The 19,609-nt window shown below is 33.8% G+C and overlaps 2 protein-coding genes across 2 annotated transcripts; both read left to right on the top strand.

The window, feature by feature from the left end:
* The first annotated feature begins 7,101 nt into the window (after positions 1 to 7,101).
* LOC135149647 (E3 ubiquitin-protein ligase RING1-like) lies at positions 7,102 to 7,764 on the top strand. Its single transcript, XM_064085418.1, has one exon. The coding sequence runs from the start codon at positions 7,102 to 7,104 to the stop codon at positions 7,762 to 7,764; it is 663 nt and encodes a 220-aa protein (XP_063941488.1).
* A 4,641-nt stretch (positions 7,765 to 12,405) lies between these two features.
* On the top strand, positions 12,406 to 13,332 carry LOC108201533 (E3 ubiquitin-protein ligase RING1). Its single transcript, XM_017369822.1, has one exon. The coding sequence runs from the start codon at positions 12,406 to 12,408 to the stop codon at positions 13,330 to 13,332; it is 927 nt and encodes a 308-aa protein (XP_017225311.1).
* The last annotated feature ends 6,277 nt before the right edge of the window (positions 13,333 to 19,609 follow it).

Raw genomic sequence — 19,609 nt, 5'->3', positions numbered from 1 at the left:
GCCATGGGTGTCTTTGCCGGAGAAGAGTCTTCTAGATTGTACTTTCGTAGAAGATCTCTGACATACTTTGATTGACAAATGAAAATGCCATCTTCCTTTTGGCTTACTTGAAGATCAAGAAAGTAGGATAGCTCACCCATCATACTCATTTCATAATTGCTCTGCATTAACTTAGCAAATCTCTTGCACAAGTTATCGTTAGTAGAACCAAATATAATATCATCAACATATATTTGTACAAATATCATATTATTATCATACAATTTGTAAAAGAGAGTTTTGTCTATGAAACCTCTAGTGAAATTGTTTTCAATTAAAAACTCAGAGAGAGTGTCATACCATGTCCTTGGTGACTGCTTGAGCCCATAGACAACTTTGAATAAGAAGTAAACAAAATCAGCAAATTTTGGATTTTCAAAGCCAGGGGGCTGTTCCAGATATACTTCTTCTTCTAGCTTTCCATTCAGAAATGCACTCTTCACATCCATCTGATAAACTTTGAAGTTGGAGTGTGCAGCAAATGCAAGAAATATTCTGATGGCTTCAGGACGAGCAACTAGAGCATAGGTTTCATCGTAATCAATTCCTTCTTCTTGATAATAACCTTTTGCGACCAGTCTAGCTTTGTTTCTTACAACAATGCCATCACCATCTAACTTGTTACGGAAGACCCATCTAGTTCCAATTATAGACTATCCTTTTGGCCTTGGAACCAGGGCCCAGACTTCTTGTCTCTCAAATTGATTGAGTTCTTCTTGCATGGCAAGAACCCAATCAGGATCAGCAAGTGCTTCATCCACTTTCTTTGGTTCCAATTGTGATAGAAAACTAGAGAATAGACATTCATTTGTCATAGCACTTCTAGTCCTTACACCAACATCAGGATCACCAATTATAAGATCAAAGGGATGATTTCTGCTCCAAATACTTTCCCTTGGAAGTTGTGTCCTTGATGATTCAGCTGTGTTGTCAGTAAGCTGATGTGTATGACTAGTTGATCCACCAGCTCCCCCTGAGTTGTTGCCCGGTTGACTTGATGATCCACCACTAGCATGAGTGGAATCTCCAGCATTATTGCCATTTCCTCCACCATTGCCTAGATCATTATCATCATTGTTGTCATCACCTGTTGCAACCTCAGGTGGCACATCATCATCCGAATCTGGATAGTTGTCAAACTTCAGAGACTTAGATGGATTAGCAGATTGTAGACTAGGGAGTTTAGTATCATCAAATGTAACATTGACACTAACTTTCACTGACAGAGTATCAATTAAAAAAACTCTATAAGCATTATTAGTATAACCAACAAAAATTGCTTCAGATGCCTTTGGTTCAAACTTGTTCAAGTTCTCTTCACCATCTTTGAGAACATAGCACTTGGCTCCAAAGACATGAAGATGTTTGACATATGGTTTCTTGTTGTTATACAGATGAAATGGAGTTTTCATATGATCCTTGTTGATCAAAGTTCGATTCTGGTTATAGCAGGCAGTAGTCACAGCTTCAGCCCAAAAGTACAGAGGAAGCTTTGCTTCAGCAATCATTGTCCTTGCAGCTTCAATCAATGTACGATTCTTTATTTCGACGATTCCATTCTGCTGAGGAGTCCTTGGTGCTGAATACTGCCTTCTAATTCCCTTTTCAGAGTAAAAGTTGATTAGAGTTTAATTCTTGAATTCTGTGCCATTATCTGACCTTATTGCTTTCACTGGCACACCTCTATCCAATTCAACTTGCTTTATATGATCAATCAGTGTCAAAGGAGTTTCATCCTTAGAAGTAAGGAAGTAAACCCAAGTAAATTTCGAGAAGTCATCCACAATGACCAAAGCATATCTTCCTCCATCAATTGATGTAACATTCACGGGGCCAAACAAATCCATATGCAGTAAATGGAGTGGATCTGTAATGGTATTGATGGTTTTGCCTTTGTGAGATGCTCTCTTCGCTTTTCCTTTCTGACAAGCTTCACAGAGATCATTAGTTGAGAATTCCAGGGAAGGCAAACCTCTCACTAGATCTCTCTTGACTAGAGAGTTCATGGTTTTGAAGTTGAGGTGTGAGAGTTTCTTATGCCATAACCAACTATCTTCAGCAGACGCCTTTGCGTAGAAACAGTGAATTGCATTTCCTGGTCCTGAAGACAAATCAGCTACGTATATTTTGCCTTTCCTCACGCCACATAGTGAAGGACGCTTATCCTTGATACGTTTGATGATACATATCTCCTTTTCAAAGTGAACATAATATCTTTTGTCACAAAACTGACTGACACTCAGGAGATTATGTTGAAGTCCTTCAACTAAAGCAACATCCTCTATGATGATCCTTCCAACTTTGTACTTGCCATATCCAACAGTACGTCCTTTGCTATTGTCAGCAAAAGTAACTGACGGACCAGTTGCTTCTCTTATTTCTTCTAGCAGGGATCTTGTACCAGTCATGTGCATTGACGCTCCACTGTCAAGCATCCAAGCAACTCAAACAATTCCACTAGCACCCTGCACAAGACAACTTGATTAAACATTCTTTGGGACCCACACTTGATTGGGTCCAGCAGACTTAAAGAATTAATTTCTATCAGGTAATACAACAGAGCCTCTTGGACTGATATTTGGCTTACTCTTGACTGAACTTACTTCCTTAACAACAGCCTTGTAAACCTTGGTTTTAGGCTCTGGAACATAAGTCTCCTTCCTAACATGAGAAGGACTAGCAGTCTTTGATCTAGCATGCTTATTGTTTGTGTGTTGTCTAGGTGATGTGTTTTCATTTTTAGCATGCAAATTTCTAAAATAAGCAGACATAGTATTGAAAGCACAAAGCATACAGTTATCAACACCACAACATTTATGACATGCATCAAAAACAGGAGCAACAGGCATATCAGTCATAGTAGTAGGAACATCAATAGATTCTACTCTAACCTTGTTAACAGATTTAAAGTTCTCAGTAGAATGAGATCTATTGTCTCTGTTCTTACTATTCACAAAGTTATTAGGCTTGTTGAATTTAGTTCTCTCAGAGTTGACACCTAAACCAGCTTTAGGCAACCTAACATTGCCTTTCACTTTGATTGGTTTCAGTGATGTCAGGATCTCATCTCTATTCTCATTACTCTCTTTCATTTTAAAGTCTTCCTGTTTGAGTTCATATCTAATGACAACATGAGTTTCTAACAGAGGTTCAGCTTCTGAGGATTTAAACAATGGTTGAGAGGAATCTTTCAAAATAAAAGGAATTCCTCTCTCCTCAGCACTCTTCTTAAAGGGAGTAATGTTACTAGCCTTACCTACAGATTTGTTATAGTCAAAACCTATTCCAACAGTTCTCTTGATCTCTTGTTTATCATTAAGCTCTTTGACTATAGTGGAGGCATCCTTAAAGGCTTTACATTTCACTTTCTCTTCGTCTAGCTGAAGTCTTAAAGCAATCTCACCTTTCTCTAGAACTCTGACTTTAGCACATTGTAATCCTAAATCCATAGTCAGTTGTTTAATTTTAGGTTTTAATACTTTCATCTCATTCATCTTATAAGCATGAATTTCTAAGACTAACATATTAATTTAAAGATTGGCAGCTTTCATCTTTTTAATAGCATCATCTCTTTCTAGTCCTAATTGCATAAAAAGTTTAGGGCATGTAGGATCTACCTGAAAGCTTCCAGCAGGGGGAGGTGAAGATGATCCAGCATTAGCCATGAGAGCAACATTCCCTATCTGCTCTTCTTCATCACTGTCTGTATCATCCCAGCTTTTCCCTTCTGCCAGATAAGACTTGCTTTTGAAACTTTGACTTCCAGAAGTACCCTGATGCTTTCTCACTAGTGCATCATACTTCTGCTTCAGCTTGTCATACGAATCTTTTCTCTTTCCTTGAACCTTGGGCTGTTTGCATTCAGTTGCAAAGTTTCCCGGTTCACCACAGTTGAAACATTTAAACTTGCTTCTGTCCACCATCCCATTCTTGTATCCTCCTTTGCTTGTAGAAGATGAGTAACCTCCTTTTTGAAACCTGTTGGCAGTAGGTTTGTACTTGTAGGAGGGGTTCTTCTTGAATCTCATGTTTCCAAATTTCTTGGCAAACAGTGATAGAGATTGATCTTCTAACTGTTCTACCTCTTCCATTGTATAGAACTCTTCGTCACCACTAGAGGAAGCAGTCTGACCCATCTCAGGTACAACAAATTCCTGAGTGGTCTTAGAAGGAACAACAACATCCTTCTTTTCTTCCGGTATAGGTGACTCAATAACTAGAGCTCTCGAATGGTTCAGTGTTTTACCCCAGCCATATCTCTACTTAAATCTCATTCAGATCTCTACTTTCCCTGATAGCAGTGATTCTGTGTTCCAGATGTTCCGGAAGGGTTAAGAGAAACTTCATGTTGACCTCTTTCTTGTCGTAGTATTTCCCATTCAGATTTAAGTTATTAATAAGATTATTAAGTCTGATAAATACTTCTGAAATCCCTTCACCGAGATTGGAACCAAACTGTTCATACTGAGCCATCAGTATCTCTTTCTTAGTCTCTCTAACTTCTTCTGAGCCTTCGTTTATGATTTCAAGAGTGTCCCAGATTTGCTTCGCGTTCGTACAATTAACAACAGCATCGTACATGACAGGATCTAGGGATTCAACGAAGATCAGTTGAAGAGCATCATCTAGGTTCATTTGTTCACTCTCCTCATCTGTGTACTCAGAAAGTTCTTTCGAAATAGTCTGATGAGGTATTAACACACCATCTTCTTCGTGTGCTAATATGACGTTCATCGGAGTAGAAACACCCTTGTTCAGAATCCCGATGTATTTTCTGTTCGCAGTGCGGAGGAATAGTAACATGTGCCTTTTCCATAGGCCAAAGTGTTCTTTGCTGACCGGTGGGATTTTAATGCTACTGATCTTTTGTGTACTCGTTTTTAAAGATTTGAAGTGAATAGTGTTTGGAAGAGATTTGGATTTATGAAAGAAAAATATTTTAAATCAAAATTAAATTTTTTTTTAAAAACATAATTCGAATTATGAAATATTTGGATTTAACGTGAATAGTGTTTGGATGAGATTTGGATTTTTGAAAGAAAAATATTTTAAAACAAAATTAATTTTTGGAATAAAATTAATTCGAATAAAAAATATTTGGACGTTACAGAGTGTGTATAGGATCTGATACGGCAAAATGGTATCAACATGCCAATTGTTAGGTCCTGGAAGGATTGTAGAAGGGGGGGGGGGGGGAGTTGAATACAATCGTCACTTAAAAATAATCGCAGCGCGGAATAATCTGATTGAATATAAATTTGTTAATCAGATTTTAATTAATTAATATAACAATGTTTTAAGTCGTTATATAATTAATATGGTTTGTTTTAATGTCCACTAGTTTGTAGAATAAATTTGACAGAAAGTATTCTAACTTAGGAGAATAAAACAACCGAATGATTAAAGCACAGTAAACTGTGGATTTAACGAATAGCAAGTTTAGCACAACTTGAAAGCTTTACAAATGCAATGAACACTTACAAATGAAGTTGGATGGCCATATTTATAGGCAAAATCCAAGAACAAGGCAAGACAAAGGTAGGCAAGACAATGCAAAGATGGCAAAGACAATTAGGCACTTTGTCTTGCTGAAAAACACAAGGTAAGACAATCTGGGAGATTGTCTATAGCCTAATAAGACAATCAGAGGCGGTAAGACAATCTTTAGGACACGGTAAGACAATCTTCAAGATTGCCTTACAAGCCATTCGGCAAGAAAATCTTGAAGATTGTCTTGGAAGCCACACCAGACAAGACAATGAGTGACGGTAAGACAATCACTGAGATTGTCTTACCGTGTATTGGAAGAGGTAAATAACTTGGATTGTCTTACCTTGTTGTTTCATAAGACAATCACTTAGATTGTCTTTCCTTTTGATCCAACAAGACAATCCCTTATTTCCATTAATTAATTAACCAATTAATATCCACTTAATTATATTAAATGCATAAATTCATAAATTAAATTAATTCGAGATAGAATTAATTTAATAAATAAATTACACATCCTGTATAATTATTTTGAGAAGTGAATTAAATAATTAGATAATCAATTATCCCTTTTCTTCTTCTTCAGTAGAGTCTTCAGTCTTCATTAAACAATTAAGATTTTCGACTTGATTGAACGACCACCTTCTTTTGACATAGAATATTTAATCTGATAAGGTGATACACAAATGTACTGTCTAGTTCATCTATAACTAGCTCATCTTCGTACAGATTCCGGATAACAGTACTTGCTATTTACTTGCTTTCTTATCAGAGTTGAGTTGATACCTCTTAAATACAAATAGGCTAAACATGTGCCTTTCAAATTTCGAGTAACGGCACATATTGTAACCTTGGTATTTTGGCAATTTTTTTTCCATAAAATAATATTTTTGTAATTTTTCTTTGAAAGATTGTTTTTTTTACAAATGTTTTTTAAAAAATTACAATATTTTTGCAAAAAAAATTTCAAACTGAGTATTTATGAAAATACCCTTAACATATATATTTAATAATAATTGTTATTTACAAAATTATCAATAATATATATTTTCTTATCATACCTAAATACCTAGTTACGGTGCTAAAAAAACCTAATAAACATAGAAAAAAAAGCTAAAAATATCTATTTCACCGACTTTGGAATGATTTTATACGTACAATCTAGAATATTATATTTTTATCAAAGTATAATCAATTTTTAGTAAACAACATTAAACAATTCTTTTATTATTATATCTAACTTTAATATGTAAATTTTAATAATTAGATTAAAAGCGGTAACTTCATATCAACTTACAAACTATATCTATATTCAATTATTATAATTTCTTATAGATTTTCTTAATGATTTTATTTATTTTGTGATAAGTGAAAGTAAGAAAAAAAAAAGGTAAAATAATAAATAAGCTAAACCAGGTGGTGAATTAGTAAATAAAATACAAGTTACCAAACAAAATTTACTAATAATGCAAACGACACGTCCTCTATATATTTGAAACGAGCCCAACATTTAGGGTTTTAGTTTCGCCGCCGACACACAACTTCTGTCTCTGTATCTCTCGCTTGAAAACTATGGCCTCCGCCGAAATTCCTTGGCAATATTATTTCTGCCACCAATGCGACTTCATCGTGGCCATCCGTCTCAGGCCCAACACTATTCCTCGCTGCCCCAATTGTCTAGATGGGTTTCTTGAGGAAATTGATGACCAGTTTGCTTTTTTTCAGGACTACGCGTGGAATTTGAGGGCTGGTGGGGCCAATACTCAGTTTGTGTTTGAGAATCATCCCTATGGTGGTGAGGGTTTCCCTGCCAATATGGGTGATGATTTTTTTATGGGACAAGGGCTTGAGCAGCTGGCTGAAGATGACCCGGAACAATATGGGACCCCGCCTGCTTCGAGAACTGCTGTGGAGGGGCTTCCAGATGTTGTGGTTGATGATAAGCTGTTGGGGTCTAATTCAGCACAGTGTGCTGTCTGTCAAGATGATTTTGAGAAGGATATGGTTGTCAAGCAGATGCCTTGTAAGCATGTGTATCATTCTGAGTGTTTGTTGCCATGGTTGGAATTGCATAATTCTTGCCCTGTTTGTAGGTACGAGTTGCCTACTGATGATCCTGATTATGAGAATCGGGCTAGGGGTACTGATCATGCTTCTGGATTTGAAAATGATTCAAGTGGTAATAGTGGCGGGGATTCAGGTTCTGGCGGTCCTCAGAACATGGACACAAATTAGGTAAATATGTCATATGTAATTTTTGTTCCTTATTTACGACATTTTCCTATATATTATGTACATCCTCGTATTATTGTGACGGTGATGAATTGCATGTTGGTTTTTTTATGGCATGTTTTCTTTGTTTACTTTAAGCATGGTATTGAATGGTTGATGCAAATTCGATTTCTTTGTTTGATTAAAGGATGAAATTGGTTTCAAAGTATATAGCATAACACAATTCATTTATTTATATATAGCATGTAGATAGTATTGCTTTGCATAATTTTGTAGCGGCATGACCATAGTTATTGTCTTGATGTATTAAACAGTTTATTTATAATTGATCCTGCTTTATTTTTAAAAAAATTTCAATTTGACTAACTACTGTACTTTATGTTCTTCAGCTTGTGCACATCAAACCCTGGTATTGCTTGTGAGCTGGTGGGAGACATTTCTTTTGAAGCAAAAACCTGGGATTTCTTCAGTAATAGTGTAGATGAGTATAGCTATTATTGCAAAAATGTAGACCGTGGTATCAAATTTAGGTTTTGTGGGAGCAATTTACATTGCTTACATGTCATCTTTTATACCTCCTTTGGTAGTCAATTCTACCTGAGTTTTACGGTGAAATTTTTGGGGATTTTAAATTTTGTTGTTTTTCGACCAAGTTTCATCATCTTAATTGCTTGTGTTACTACTTCACTAGTTTCCTGCCTGGTAAGTGTAGATAATTTGGAAAAGCTTTAGTATGAGTCTTATTTCTGACATGCCAAAGTGTTGGAGGACCTCACACTTTGAATTAAATTGATCTATAAATTACATGATATGTTTATTAAGACAGGAATGTGTTAACGTCTAGGATTAGGTTGGGTGATGCTTGCTTCATCCTGATGGCTGGTTTCTCTTTTCTGTGGTGAAAGCATTTAGTAGTTGTCTTGTTTGCAAGGTCTACAGTATTTTTTAGGACAGAGTCATGGGTGACTGAGAAGACCATGTAATACTCTAGATATGTTGCTCTATTTTAATTACTGTAATATGTTGATGTTTATGTACATCATGAGTTGGGTTTAATGTAGAGCAATATGAAGTTAGAGACATGCAGAGCAATATGAAATTAAAGACTAGGAGACCTAATCACAATCTTTTAGTATACTTTCATATAATCGTTTCTTTTAATTTAGTTGCATATAACGGCTTCCATTGATTAATGTTATGTAATGCAAGTATTATGCATGTCGGTTACATTATTTGACATAATTTTTATTTTCCCTGATGTGGAAAAACATGGTAGCTAGAAGAACAAATTTTTAACATCTGAATCATAATATTAGATTTTATAAGATGATGGGAAATGAATCTCTGAGTCTAAAAATTTTTGAATCCCCTCGTTTAACCTAGTTCTTATAGATCCTAGTTGTATCATAATCACTCCATTATTGTCAAAAAAGTAGTCTGAACTTGGGCAATTTCGGTAAAGTTACCAAGAACCTGATTGAAGTTTCTGATGAACTTTACAACTTTGATGATACAACAAAATTGATTTAATTATCCAATAAATCTTTTGAATTCAATTATTTTTTAAAATTAACTCAATTAAAGATTTATTTTAAAATTTTAAATATATTTAAACAATAAAGGCTTTTAAAAGTAACAAAAGAGTCGTTCACAAGTAATGAGCATCGAAGTCAAAAGTAGCGGAAAAAGAAGACATAAATACCATACAAGCAAGTGTATAATTGTCAGCTTGCTAGAAACAAAGAGTTTACTTGGTATAGTTTTCTTCTAGTTCATTTTGTATCAATGGCTTTTGAGTTATGGGAAATGTTGAAAGAATCAATATCAGCATAGGCAAATCTATCTCGGTATAATTTTTTACCCTTCTAATGGGGCTTTTGAGTTATGGGAATCTATCTGTGACTTTCTTTACACTTGTAAGTTTTGGACTTGCCTTGTCCTACATTGTTTTGGTCCTGTTCTCAGTCAACGTCAAGGCAGCAGAAGTCTAATCATACCGGGGAAGAGGTGTGAAAGACATGAATAAAATATGTCACTTCTAGAAACAATACTTTGTATATTGTTCCCAAATTTTCATTTGTAAATAAAATAATTTGCAACTCCTCAACCCAAAATGCAACTAAATTTTTTTTAATTTTTTACTTAGTTTATTCTAATTGCATTAATTGTCTATTTGTAACCCGAACGAACCCAAAACCAATTTTGAATAATATAAAATTTGACCATCATTTAAGGTTGTAAAACCATATTTAGAAATAAAACTATTTTTTAATTATTTTGTAGATCCTGTATTTTTTTCAAAAAAAATATTACAAACGTTTTTTTTTTTGAAAAACCCCCACTATTATTTTCATGTAAGTGTGGTCCTCTAGAAACTGCATTTAAATGAATAATAAATAAGTATTATTATCACTATCCAAAATGAAAATTTAAGCTATTAAAAGTACTAAACAAGCAAAAAGATTACAAATTAATCTACAAGATATGCAAGTTTCTTTTTTTTTTTCTTTCAAACAAATGGTTTTATTAACACAAATCACTGGTTGAAATCCAGGCGGGACAAACCTCCGAACTGTCAACTACAATTTGATTGTAAAACAAAAAACGACCTAAACAAATAGCCGTTTTGTTTTCAGATCGCTTAACACATAGAATATTCAAATTTTTTTGATCTAAAAAGTATTACATTAATGACATTGAGCAATCCAACCTACATCACCTATGAAACATCACCTATGAAACTGATAGCATCAGAATTAACCTTCACATTAATATCATCATCCGTAACCTAACGTTCACAACTATATAAGTTATATCAAGTGATATTGGAGCAAGAAATGCTCCCAAAGTATGAACAAATTTTTGTTGCGAAAGGTGAGCTCTTGCAATATCCATTATCATCCCAGAATGGATGCGAATCTTATAAATCACCCAAAATGTCAAATGAAATCTTTTTCAGAGAAACTTCCGACAACACACAAAACTCAAAACATAACATAGTAACATCCAAAAAAATATGGGCACGACTAATAACACTGATAATAAGGTACTCGGTAGGATATCAGATATCTTGATTTTATTGAAAATTGAAATATAAAAAGGAGGATGAGAGAGCGAATATGGCCTAACCGATGAAGGGATGAAGATTTAAAAGATGGAGAAGTGGTGGCTAAAACTCTAATTTCAGAAGTCAGACTCTCAAAATAGAAGAGATATGCAAGTTTCTAATTACTCACTAGTAAGATATTGGGTATTTACAAATAATACTACTTTTGAACCGTTTTTTACAATTTTACTATTTTCAGAAATAATTGTCAAAATACCATTCAACTATATGCAATTTCGTGCAACTTCCTTATTGAGTTGAGCTAGTGTAGAGCATATAATGGATGATATAAATGACGTCCATGAACAAAATATCTTCGAGACCTCTTCTCAATAGGTTACTACTCAACACTGTCACAAGAGAAACTAGAATATGTTTCTCATAATCTTGGAACACTTCATCTTTCCAACTTTTTCGTTTAATCAATGAACAGGTTGTGTATTAGTCTAGACATCATCGAATTCATCTGTCCTTTTCGTGCGAGTACCTTGTAAATATCATATCCCAGTCCATATGCAACGAACTAGTAAGATGCTAATAATACTACTGTACCGAGAGATAGCATCAAGATTTCGAGTTCCGATATTGCAATCTTACCGTCAGCGTTGAGATATATCTTTGTCGGGCTACTCCCATAATATTGGCTATGGGTAGAGAGAGGGGAGGATATAAGTTGTCAAGAAGTAAAAAAGAAGAAAACGTTTTTAGTTGATTTTATGGTTGCTTTATTATACTATCACTATCCCAACTTATTTTTCGACCTTTGGCACTTACAAGTGATTATGCGATGTAATTTTTAACAGATTTTTTCAAAATTGTATTTGTGGTTATATATATGGTTCCTACGTTGCAAATGCAACTTTAGTATTTTTGTCAAAAAAGTTTCGGAAAATTGTATTTTTGCAATTTTTATTTCAAAGATTGTATTTTTGCAAATTTTTTAAGAAACTTACAATATTCTTGCAAAAAACTTTTCTTTATGAAAAAACCCTTAACATATATAATAATCATTGTTATTATCTGTAATATATATTATATTTTCTTATCATATCTAAAATACTTAGTTAGGGTGCTAAAAAAAATAGCTAAAATATCTATTTTCATGATTTTGTAATGATTTTATACAATCTAAAATATTATATTTTTATTAAAGTAAAATCAATTGTTAGTAAAAATTGAACATCAAACATTTCTTTTATTATTATGTCTAACTATACAATGAAATTGAAAATTTTAGTATTTAGATTAAAAGTGGTAACTTCATATCAAGTTATAAATTATATCAATATCCGATAATTATCATTTGGTACAGATTTTTCTTTTTGATTTTTTTTGTACTGTGCTAACTGAAAGTAAGAAAAAAAGGGGTAAAACAATAAATAAATAAGCTAAACTAGGTGGTGAATTAGTAAATAAAACATAAAGTACAAAACAAAAATTTACAAATAATTCAGGCCGACACGTCCTATATAAAACATTTAGGGTTTTAGTTTCGCCGACACACAACTTCTTCTGTCTCTATCTCTCGCTTGACAACTATGGCCTCCGCCGAAGCAACTGAGCGATTTTATTTCTATTTCTGCCACCGGTGCAACCACAACGTGGCCATCTCTCGCATGCCCAACACTGATCCTCTCTGCCCCAGATGTCGCGATGGGTTTCTTGAGGAAATTGATGTCCCGAGGCCGAACCCTAATCCTGACCGGGTTGACCCGTTGGCCCCATCAAATGCTAGGACGGTTACCGGGCTTCATTATGGGTCGAGGGGGCCGACCGGGGTTATCATGGAGGCACCCGAGTATGACCCGTTTGCGTTTTTTCAGGGCAATGTGGGGAATTCGAGGCCTGGTGGGGCCAACATTCAGTTTGTGTTTCAGAATCATCCTTCTGGTGGTGAGGGTTTACCTTCCAATTTAGTGGATTTTTTTATGGGACAAGGGCTTGAGCAGCTGATTCAGGAGCTGGCTGAGAATGGCCCGAATCGATACGGGACCCCGCCTGCTTCGAGAACCGCTGTGGAGGGGCTTCCTGATGTTGTGGTTGATGATAAGTTGTTGCGGTCTGATTCGGCACAGTGTGCTGTCTGTCAAGATGATTTCGAGAAGGATATGGTTGTTAAGCAGATGCCTTGTAAGCATGTGTATCATTCTCAGTGTTTGTTGCCGTGGTTAGAATTGCATAATTCTTGCCCTGTTTGTAGGCATGAGTTGCCTACTGATGATCCTGATTACGAGAATCGTACTAGGGGTGCTGCTGCTTCCAGAGGTGAGAATAATTCAAGTGGTAATGTGAGGTTTGAGTCTTCCGGGCCGGGGACTGATACTGGGGATGATGAGGAAGGTGGACACCTTAGGGGTTTCGTGGAGAGGACTTTTAGAATCATGTTCGGGCCTCGCAGTTCAAGGACTGATAACAGTGACGGGGATTCAGGTTCTGGCGGTCCTGAGAACATGGACACAAATTAGGTAAATCTGTCATGTAATTTTTGTTCCTTATTCACTATATTTTCCTATATTTTATGTACATCCTCGTATTATTGTGACACTGGTGAATTGTGCATGTTAGTTGTTTTATGGCATGTTTTCTTTGTTTACTTTAAGCATGGTATCAAATGGTCGATGCAAATTAGATTTCTTTATTTGATTAAAGTATGTAATTGGTTTCAAAGTGTATAGCATAACACAATTTATTTATTTATATATAACATATAGATAGTATTGAATTACTGTTGATTTTTTTTTAATGTTATGGTATGATCCTTTTTATAAAATTGTGAATGTCTTTTCCATACACATTATAGCACGATGTAGGTAATATTTAACATAGGTTGTTATATGGAGAACATGTTTTACTGTGAGAACACTGAGAACACTATTGTTCTGCTGTAGAACAATACAACATTTAAAAAAAATAAGTGCAAAACAGTTGTTTTGCACTTTTTGAAAAGTGCAGAACAACTATCCGCATTGGTCTAACAATCAAACTGTTCTCACTTGAATCACTACTATATATATATATATAGGGTTGCACTCCACACAGAATACTTTAAAAAAAGAACAACACAGAACACTGTCATAACACTTCATTTTTCACAAATAATTATTTGTTAAGGTTATACCTACATAGCTAAACACTAATTAAACTTAATATATAAAATCTAAGATCCAAACTCATCCAAATTATTGATATGAAATATTATAGAATCCAGAATAGAATCATATAAATATATTTTTGCACGATTATATTACATAGAATCATGTTATTTTTAATAAATATTTATTATTAAACATGATGGATACTATTATCATTCATAATAAAACGTTATTCAGCTTAAAATTTGAATTTAATTCAAGTTTTAGATGAGATTCTATATTTAATTCTAAAGTGTTCTGTGTTGTTCTTTTTTTTAACAGTTTTCTGTTTTGAGCAATGGCTTATATATATACATATATATATACATATATATATATATATGTATATACATATATATATATATGTATATACATATATATATATATATATATCAACATATACATATGTATATATCTTACGTGACTACGACTCTTAATTTTCTTCAAGTACCCGTATCGGTCACTCGAACATGCGTATGAACATTTTGATACTTATTCTAGACCAAAAACATGTTAAATTTTCAAAATATTGCCGAGTCCGACACTCGGACACATATCCAGTTTGGATACTTTTAGTCGAGTCGGGGTAATATAGTATGATATGTATATATGGATATGTGTGTATATATGGATAGGGTATATGATTATGTATAGGTGTGTGTCTATATATATATATATATATATATATATATATATATATATATATATATATATATATATATATATATATATATATAGACACACACACACTAATATTAGACGAGTATTTTTCTTTTGAAATATAGGAGAACTAATTATATAATTAATTAATATACCATTCTTCAAATTTTAGGTTGTTTTGCTTATCTGTCTATGTTTGTCATGTCCGGGTCAGATGGAATGATGTGAGACTAGCTTGATAGTAACTCTCCTTTCCTATTGCCAATTTCTATACCTAGAAAAATGCAATCATTTTTTGCCTCTTCTTGTGGGATTTGAAACTCCAATTCATGAATCTTTGGTCTTCCTCATAAGTGCTATATATATATAGTATATTCCTCCTCTTCTGATGATACCTTCGACTAATGTTGGGTGTAACTTGGTGCACTTCCATGAAAGTTCACATTATCTTTAGAAAAAACTACTAAACATTCTTATTAGATCTATATATATATATATATATATATATATATATATATATTATCTTTGCAACGACAAGATTCCATCTAATAAGCGGATACTCGTTCAAATTATGTTTAAATATTTATAATCACTTTTAAACCCTCTATTTTGTTAATAGTATAAATGTACATGACTTCCTTCACCGAATATTACACTACTTCTAGTTATGACACTCTATTTCGTATATTTATGTTTTCTCACATATCTTTAAAGGTATTAAATCTCATTTAATAACATCTACAATTAAAATGAGATTGAGTTGGTAATTATGTATTTAATGATTTAAAAAAATACATGTATTTGCTTTTAATGACGTTTCGGAGATGCGATGTGCCATCAATGATGAGTTCGCTTTTATGTGTCGGAGCCCCTATCTCCTCCATTTAAATAGTGCAAAAATCCTATGGACCTTATAGCCACTAACATTGATATATGCAAACCAGAAAACAAGATATGCATACAAGCATGAGAGATATCTAATGGGAAACCAAGACTAAACTCATCTTCTTATATGATTCTTACACTACTTCTAGTTATGATACTCTATTTTGTATATTCATGTTTTCTCACATATCTTTTAAGGTATTAAATCTCATTTAATGACATGTACAATCAAAATGAAATTGAATAGGTAGTTCCGTATTTTATAAGTTGAAAGAATACATGTGTTTGCTTTTTTTGCCATTTCGAAGATGCGATGTGCCTTCAATGATGAGCTTGCTTTTATGTGCCTAAGCGCTTATCTCTTCAGCTCAAAACGCCTCTGCAGTTCAAAAAGCGCAAGAACCCTATGAACCTTTTAGCGACTAACACTGATAGATGCAAAACAAACAAATTACCAAGATATGCATACAAGTATGAGAGACATCTAATATGAGACCAAGACTAAACTCATCTTCGTATATGCATGATGGATACACATATATACGATCGACGTAAGTCGTAAATACTGATTTATTTATACATACAATTGTTGTATATACAAATATGACTTGAGGATGATGAAGAAGACCTGGTTGACGATTCAAATCATATAAGTGGAGATGATGATTTTGTGAATATTTATGACGAAGAAGAAGATATAATAACTAATGCAATTCTTTGTTCTTTGACCATAAATTGTTCTGCTTTAGATCTATATGATGGCGAATTTTGTTGCTTTAACAATAAATTGTCTTCTTATCAATAAATTAACAATATTTTATATCTTATATCATCTATATATGTATATTTATTTGTCTTTGATGAATTTGCGCATTGCGTGTATGCTCCATGTCGCATTGCGCTTTTATGAGCATATTGCAATTTTTTGGTATTGGTTCTAAAAATTAGATTTTTTATTGGGCTTGTGATATTGAATGAGTAAACGAAAAGTTATATAAAAATATTAGTATGGGACCTTCATATTTGAGGCCGAGATGCCATAGAATAACCACACTCTATTCACACGCTGCTAAGACCCATGCATAGATACATGTACATATATCTTTATATACGGGCACGGCTGGTTTTGTGTTTCTTCTTCTTATTTTCCTCTTTGCTTTCATCTTTCTTCGAACAAATATTGATTTCTTATCTTATGACAGAGGCATATATCCTTGTTCAGACAAGAATCAAGTGTGTTCTTGTCGATTGTCAATTTGTGGCGATTTGGGTCGTGATCCCGAACGTTTCCGGTTATGTTCCTTCAGGAATCGGGTACGAACTAGATCGCCATACGTGGTTTTGTCCCCACGGTACTTGTTTCCATGTGTTTAAGAGGTTATTGAGATTTATATTATTAAAATCATTCTACTATATTGTAGTCTTGCTATTAGTATATTTTTTATCGGATGAATTGTTAATAAATTATTTAAGGGTTAAATCTACAATAATAGTTTATATTGAAATTATGAATACAAAGTTTCTTTATAATTTTTACGTTCCTATAATCTTTTCAATCAAGAAAATAAACATAAAATACAAGAATATATTAAGGGTTACATTTTGGGGCAGGTTCAGCATCGCTGGTGTAATTTTCACTTAGGGTTAATGATATTTGCTTTGCATAATTTTGTAGCGGCATGACCATAGTAATTGTCTTAATGTATTAAACAGTTTTTTTATAATTGGTCCTGCTTAAATTTTAAAATAATTTCAGTCTGACTAACTACTGTACTTTATGTTCTTCAGCTTGTGCACATCAAACCCTGGTATTGCTGGTGAGCTGGTGGGAGACATTTCTTTTGAAGCAAAAACCTGGGATCTCTTCAGTGATAGTGTAGATGATGACTATAGCTATTATTGCACTAAAGTAGACGGTGGTATCAAATTTAGGTTTTTTGGGAGCAAATTACATTGCTTACATACATGATCTTTTATACCTCCTTTGGTAGTCAATTCTACCAGAGTTTTACGGTGAAATTTTTGGGGATTTTAAATTTTTCCGTTTTTCGACCAAGTTTCATCATCTTAATTGCTTGTGTTACTAATTCACTAGTTTCCTGCCTGGTAAGTATAGTAATTTGGAAAAGCTTTAGTATGAGTCTTATTTCTGACATGCCAAAGTGTTGGAGGCCTCGCACTTTGAATTAAATTGATCAATAAATTACATGATATGTTTATTAAGACAGGAATGTGTTAACGTCTAGGATTAGGTTAGGTGATGCTTGCTTCATCTTGATGGCTGGTTTCTCTTTTCTGTGGTGAAAGCATGTAGTAGTTGTCTTGTTTGCAAGGTCTACAGTATTTTTTAGGACAGAGTCATGGGTGACTGAGAAGACCATGTAATACACTAGATATGTTGCTCTATCTTAATTACTGTAATATGTTGATGTTTACGTACATCATGAGTTGGGTTTAATGTAGAGCAATATGAAGTTAGAGACACGTAGATCAATATGAAATTAAAGACACAGAGACCTAATCACAATCTTTTAGTATACTTTCATATAATCATTTCTTTTAATTTAGTTGCATATAACGGCTTCGATTAATTAATGTTATGTAATGCATGTATTATGCTTGTCGGTTACATTATTTTACATTATTTTTATTTTCCCTGATGTGGAAAAACATGGTAGAAGAACAAAATTTTAACATCTGAATCATAAGATTAGATTTTATACGATGATGGGAAATGGATCTCCGAGTCTCAAAAATTCTGAATCCCCTCGTTCAACCTGGTTCCTATAGATCCTAGTATCGTAGTCACTCCATTATTGTCAAAAAAGTAGTATGAACTTGGGCAATTTCGGTAAAGTTGCCAAGCCTGATTGAAGTTTATGATGAACATTCCAACTTTGATGATTCAATAAAATTGATTAAATTATCTACTAAATCTTTAGAATTCAATTAATTTTTAAAATTAATTCAATTAAAGAGTTATTATAAATTTTTAAATATATTTAAATAGTAGAGGCATTTAAAAGTAACGAAATAGTCGATCACAATTTTCAGCTAGGTGGAAACAAAAGTGAGCATCGAAGTCAAAAGTAACGGAAAAGGAAGACATAAACACCATACAAAAAGTGTATAATTGTCAGCTAGGTGGAAACAAAGAGTTTACTCGGTATAGTTTTCGTCTAGTTCATTTTGTATCAATGGCTTTTGAGTTATGGGAAATGTTGAAAGAATCAATCTCAGCGTATGAAATCTATATGTGGTGAGTGGTGACTTTCTTTACACTTGTAACGTAGAACCCGCCAAACAGGCGGGCCATGCCGGTTTGACCGCGGGCCGAGCTCTTTTCTCCAGGCACGGGACCGGCAACCCAACCGGTAACCGGAAGTGCGGGTTAGACGGGTTGGCGTGAAGACGGTCCGCTGGTTGAACGGTTCACGGGCCTGCGGTTTGCGGCGGTTCGGTTATGTTGGTGAGTGGACTGGTGACTGGTGTAATGCACATGTGTGGTTTAGTATGTGTCGTTTAGTGACTTTAGTCACATGTCTGTGGAGTAGTTTTCTCGTACAGTAAATGACTTGATCACAGTGAGGGATTTTTTGTTTTAGTTTTTCAATTTTAAGTTTTATTATGTTTTTTAATAACAAGTTTAATGATGAATTTTTTTAAATTGTAAATTCAAGTAATTCTTATAAAATTGATAATAAATTTTAATATGATATTAGTTATTAAATAATGTTTTGGTAATAAAAAATGTTTTGGTAAAAAGAGGAACGTACCTCCTATAAATTTTATTTATTCGAAAAAGATTTTACAAACAATGTGAGAGGACGCCTCTCTAAAAAATTCAACGGAACAAACCGCGTAAACAAACTAAATAAATAAATAACGAACAAAATTTATGATTATAATTGTTCATTTGCGCCATTTCAGAAGAAGTATTTATAAGCATCTAAAGATCCTCCTCATCGTCTGAGTCATATATCTTCTTTCTCTCCTTGTTGCCTTTGCGCAAGCTTGATCCCAATCCTTTTTACAAACACAAATCTTTACCGCATCTGGTGCGAGA

The sequence above is a fragment of the Daucus carota genome, chromosome 9, assembly GCF_001625215.2.
Source record: "Daucus carota subsp. sativus chromosome 9, DH1 v3.0, whole genome shotgun sequence".
Taxonomy (NCBI): domain Eukaryota; kingdom Viridiplantae; phylum Streptophyta; class Magnoliopsida; order Apiales; family Apiaceae; genus Daucus; species Daucus carota.
Note: the sequence above shows the minus strand (reverse complement) of the source record. Positions and strands in the feature narration are given on the sequence as shown.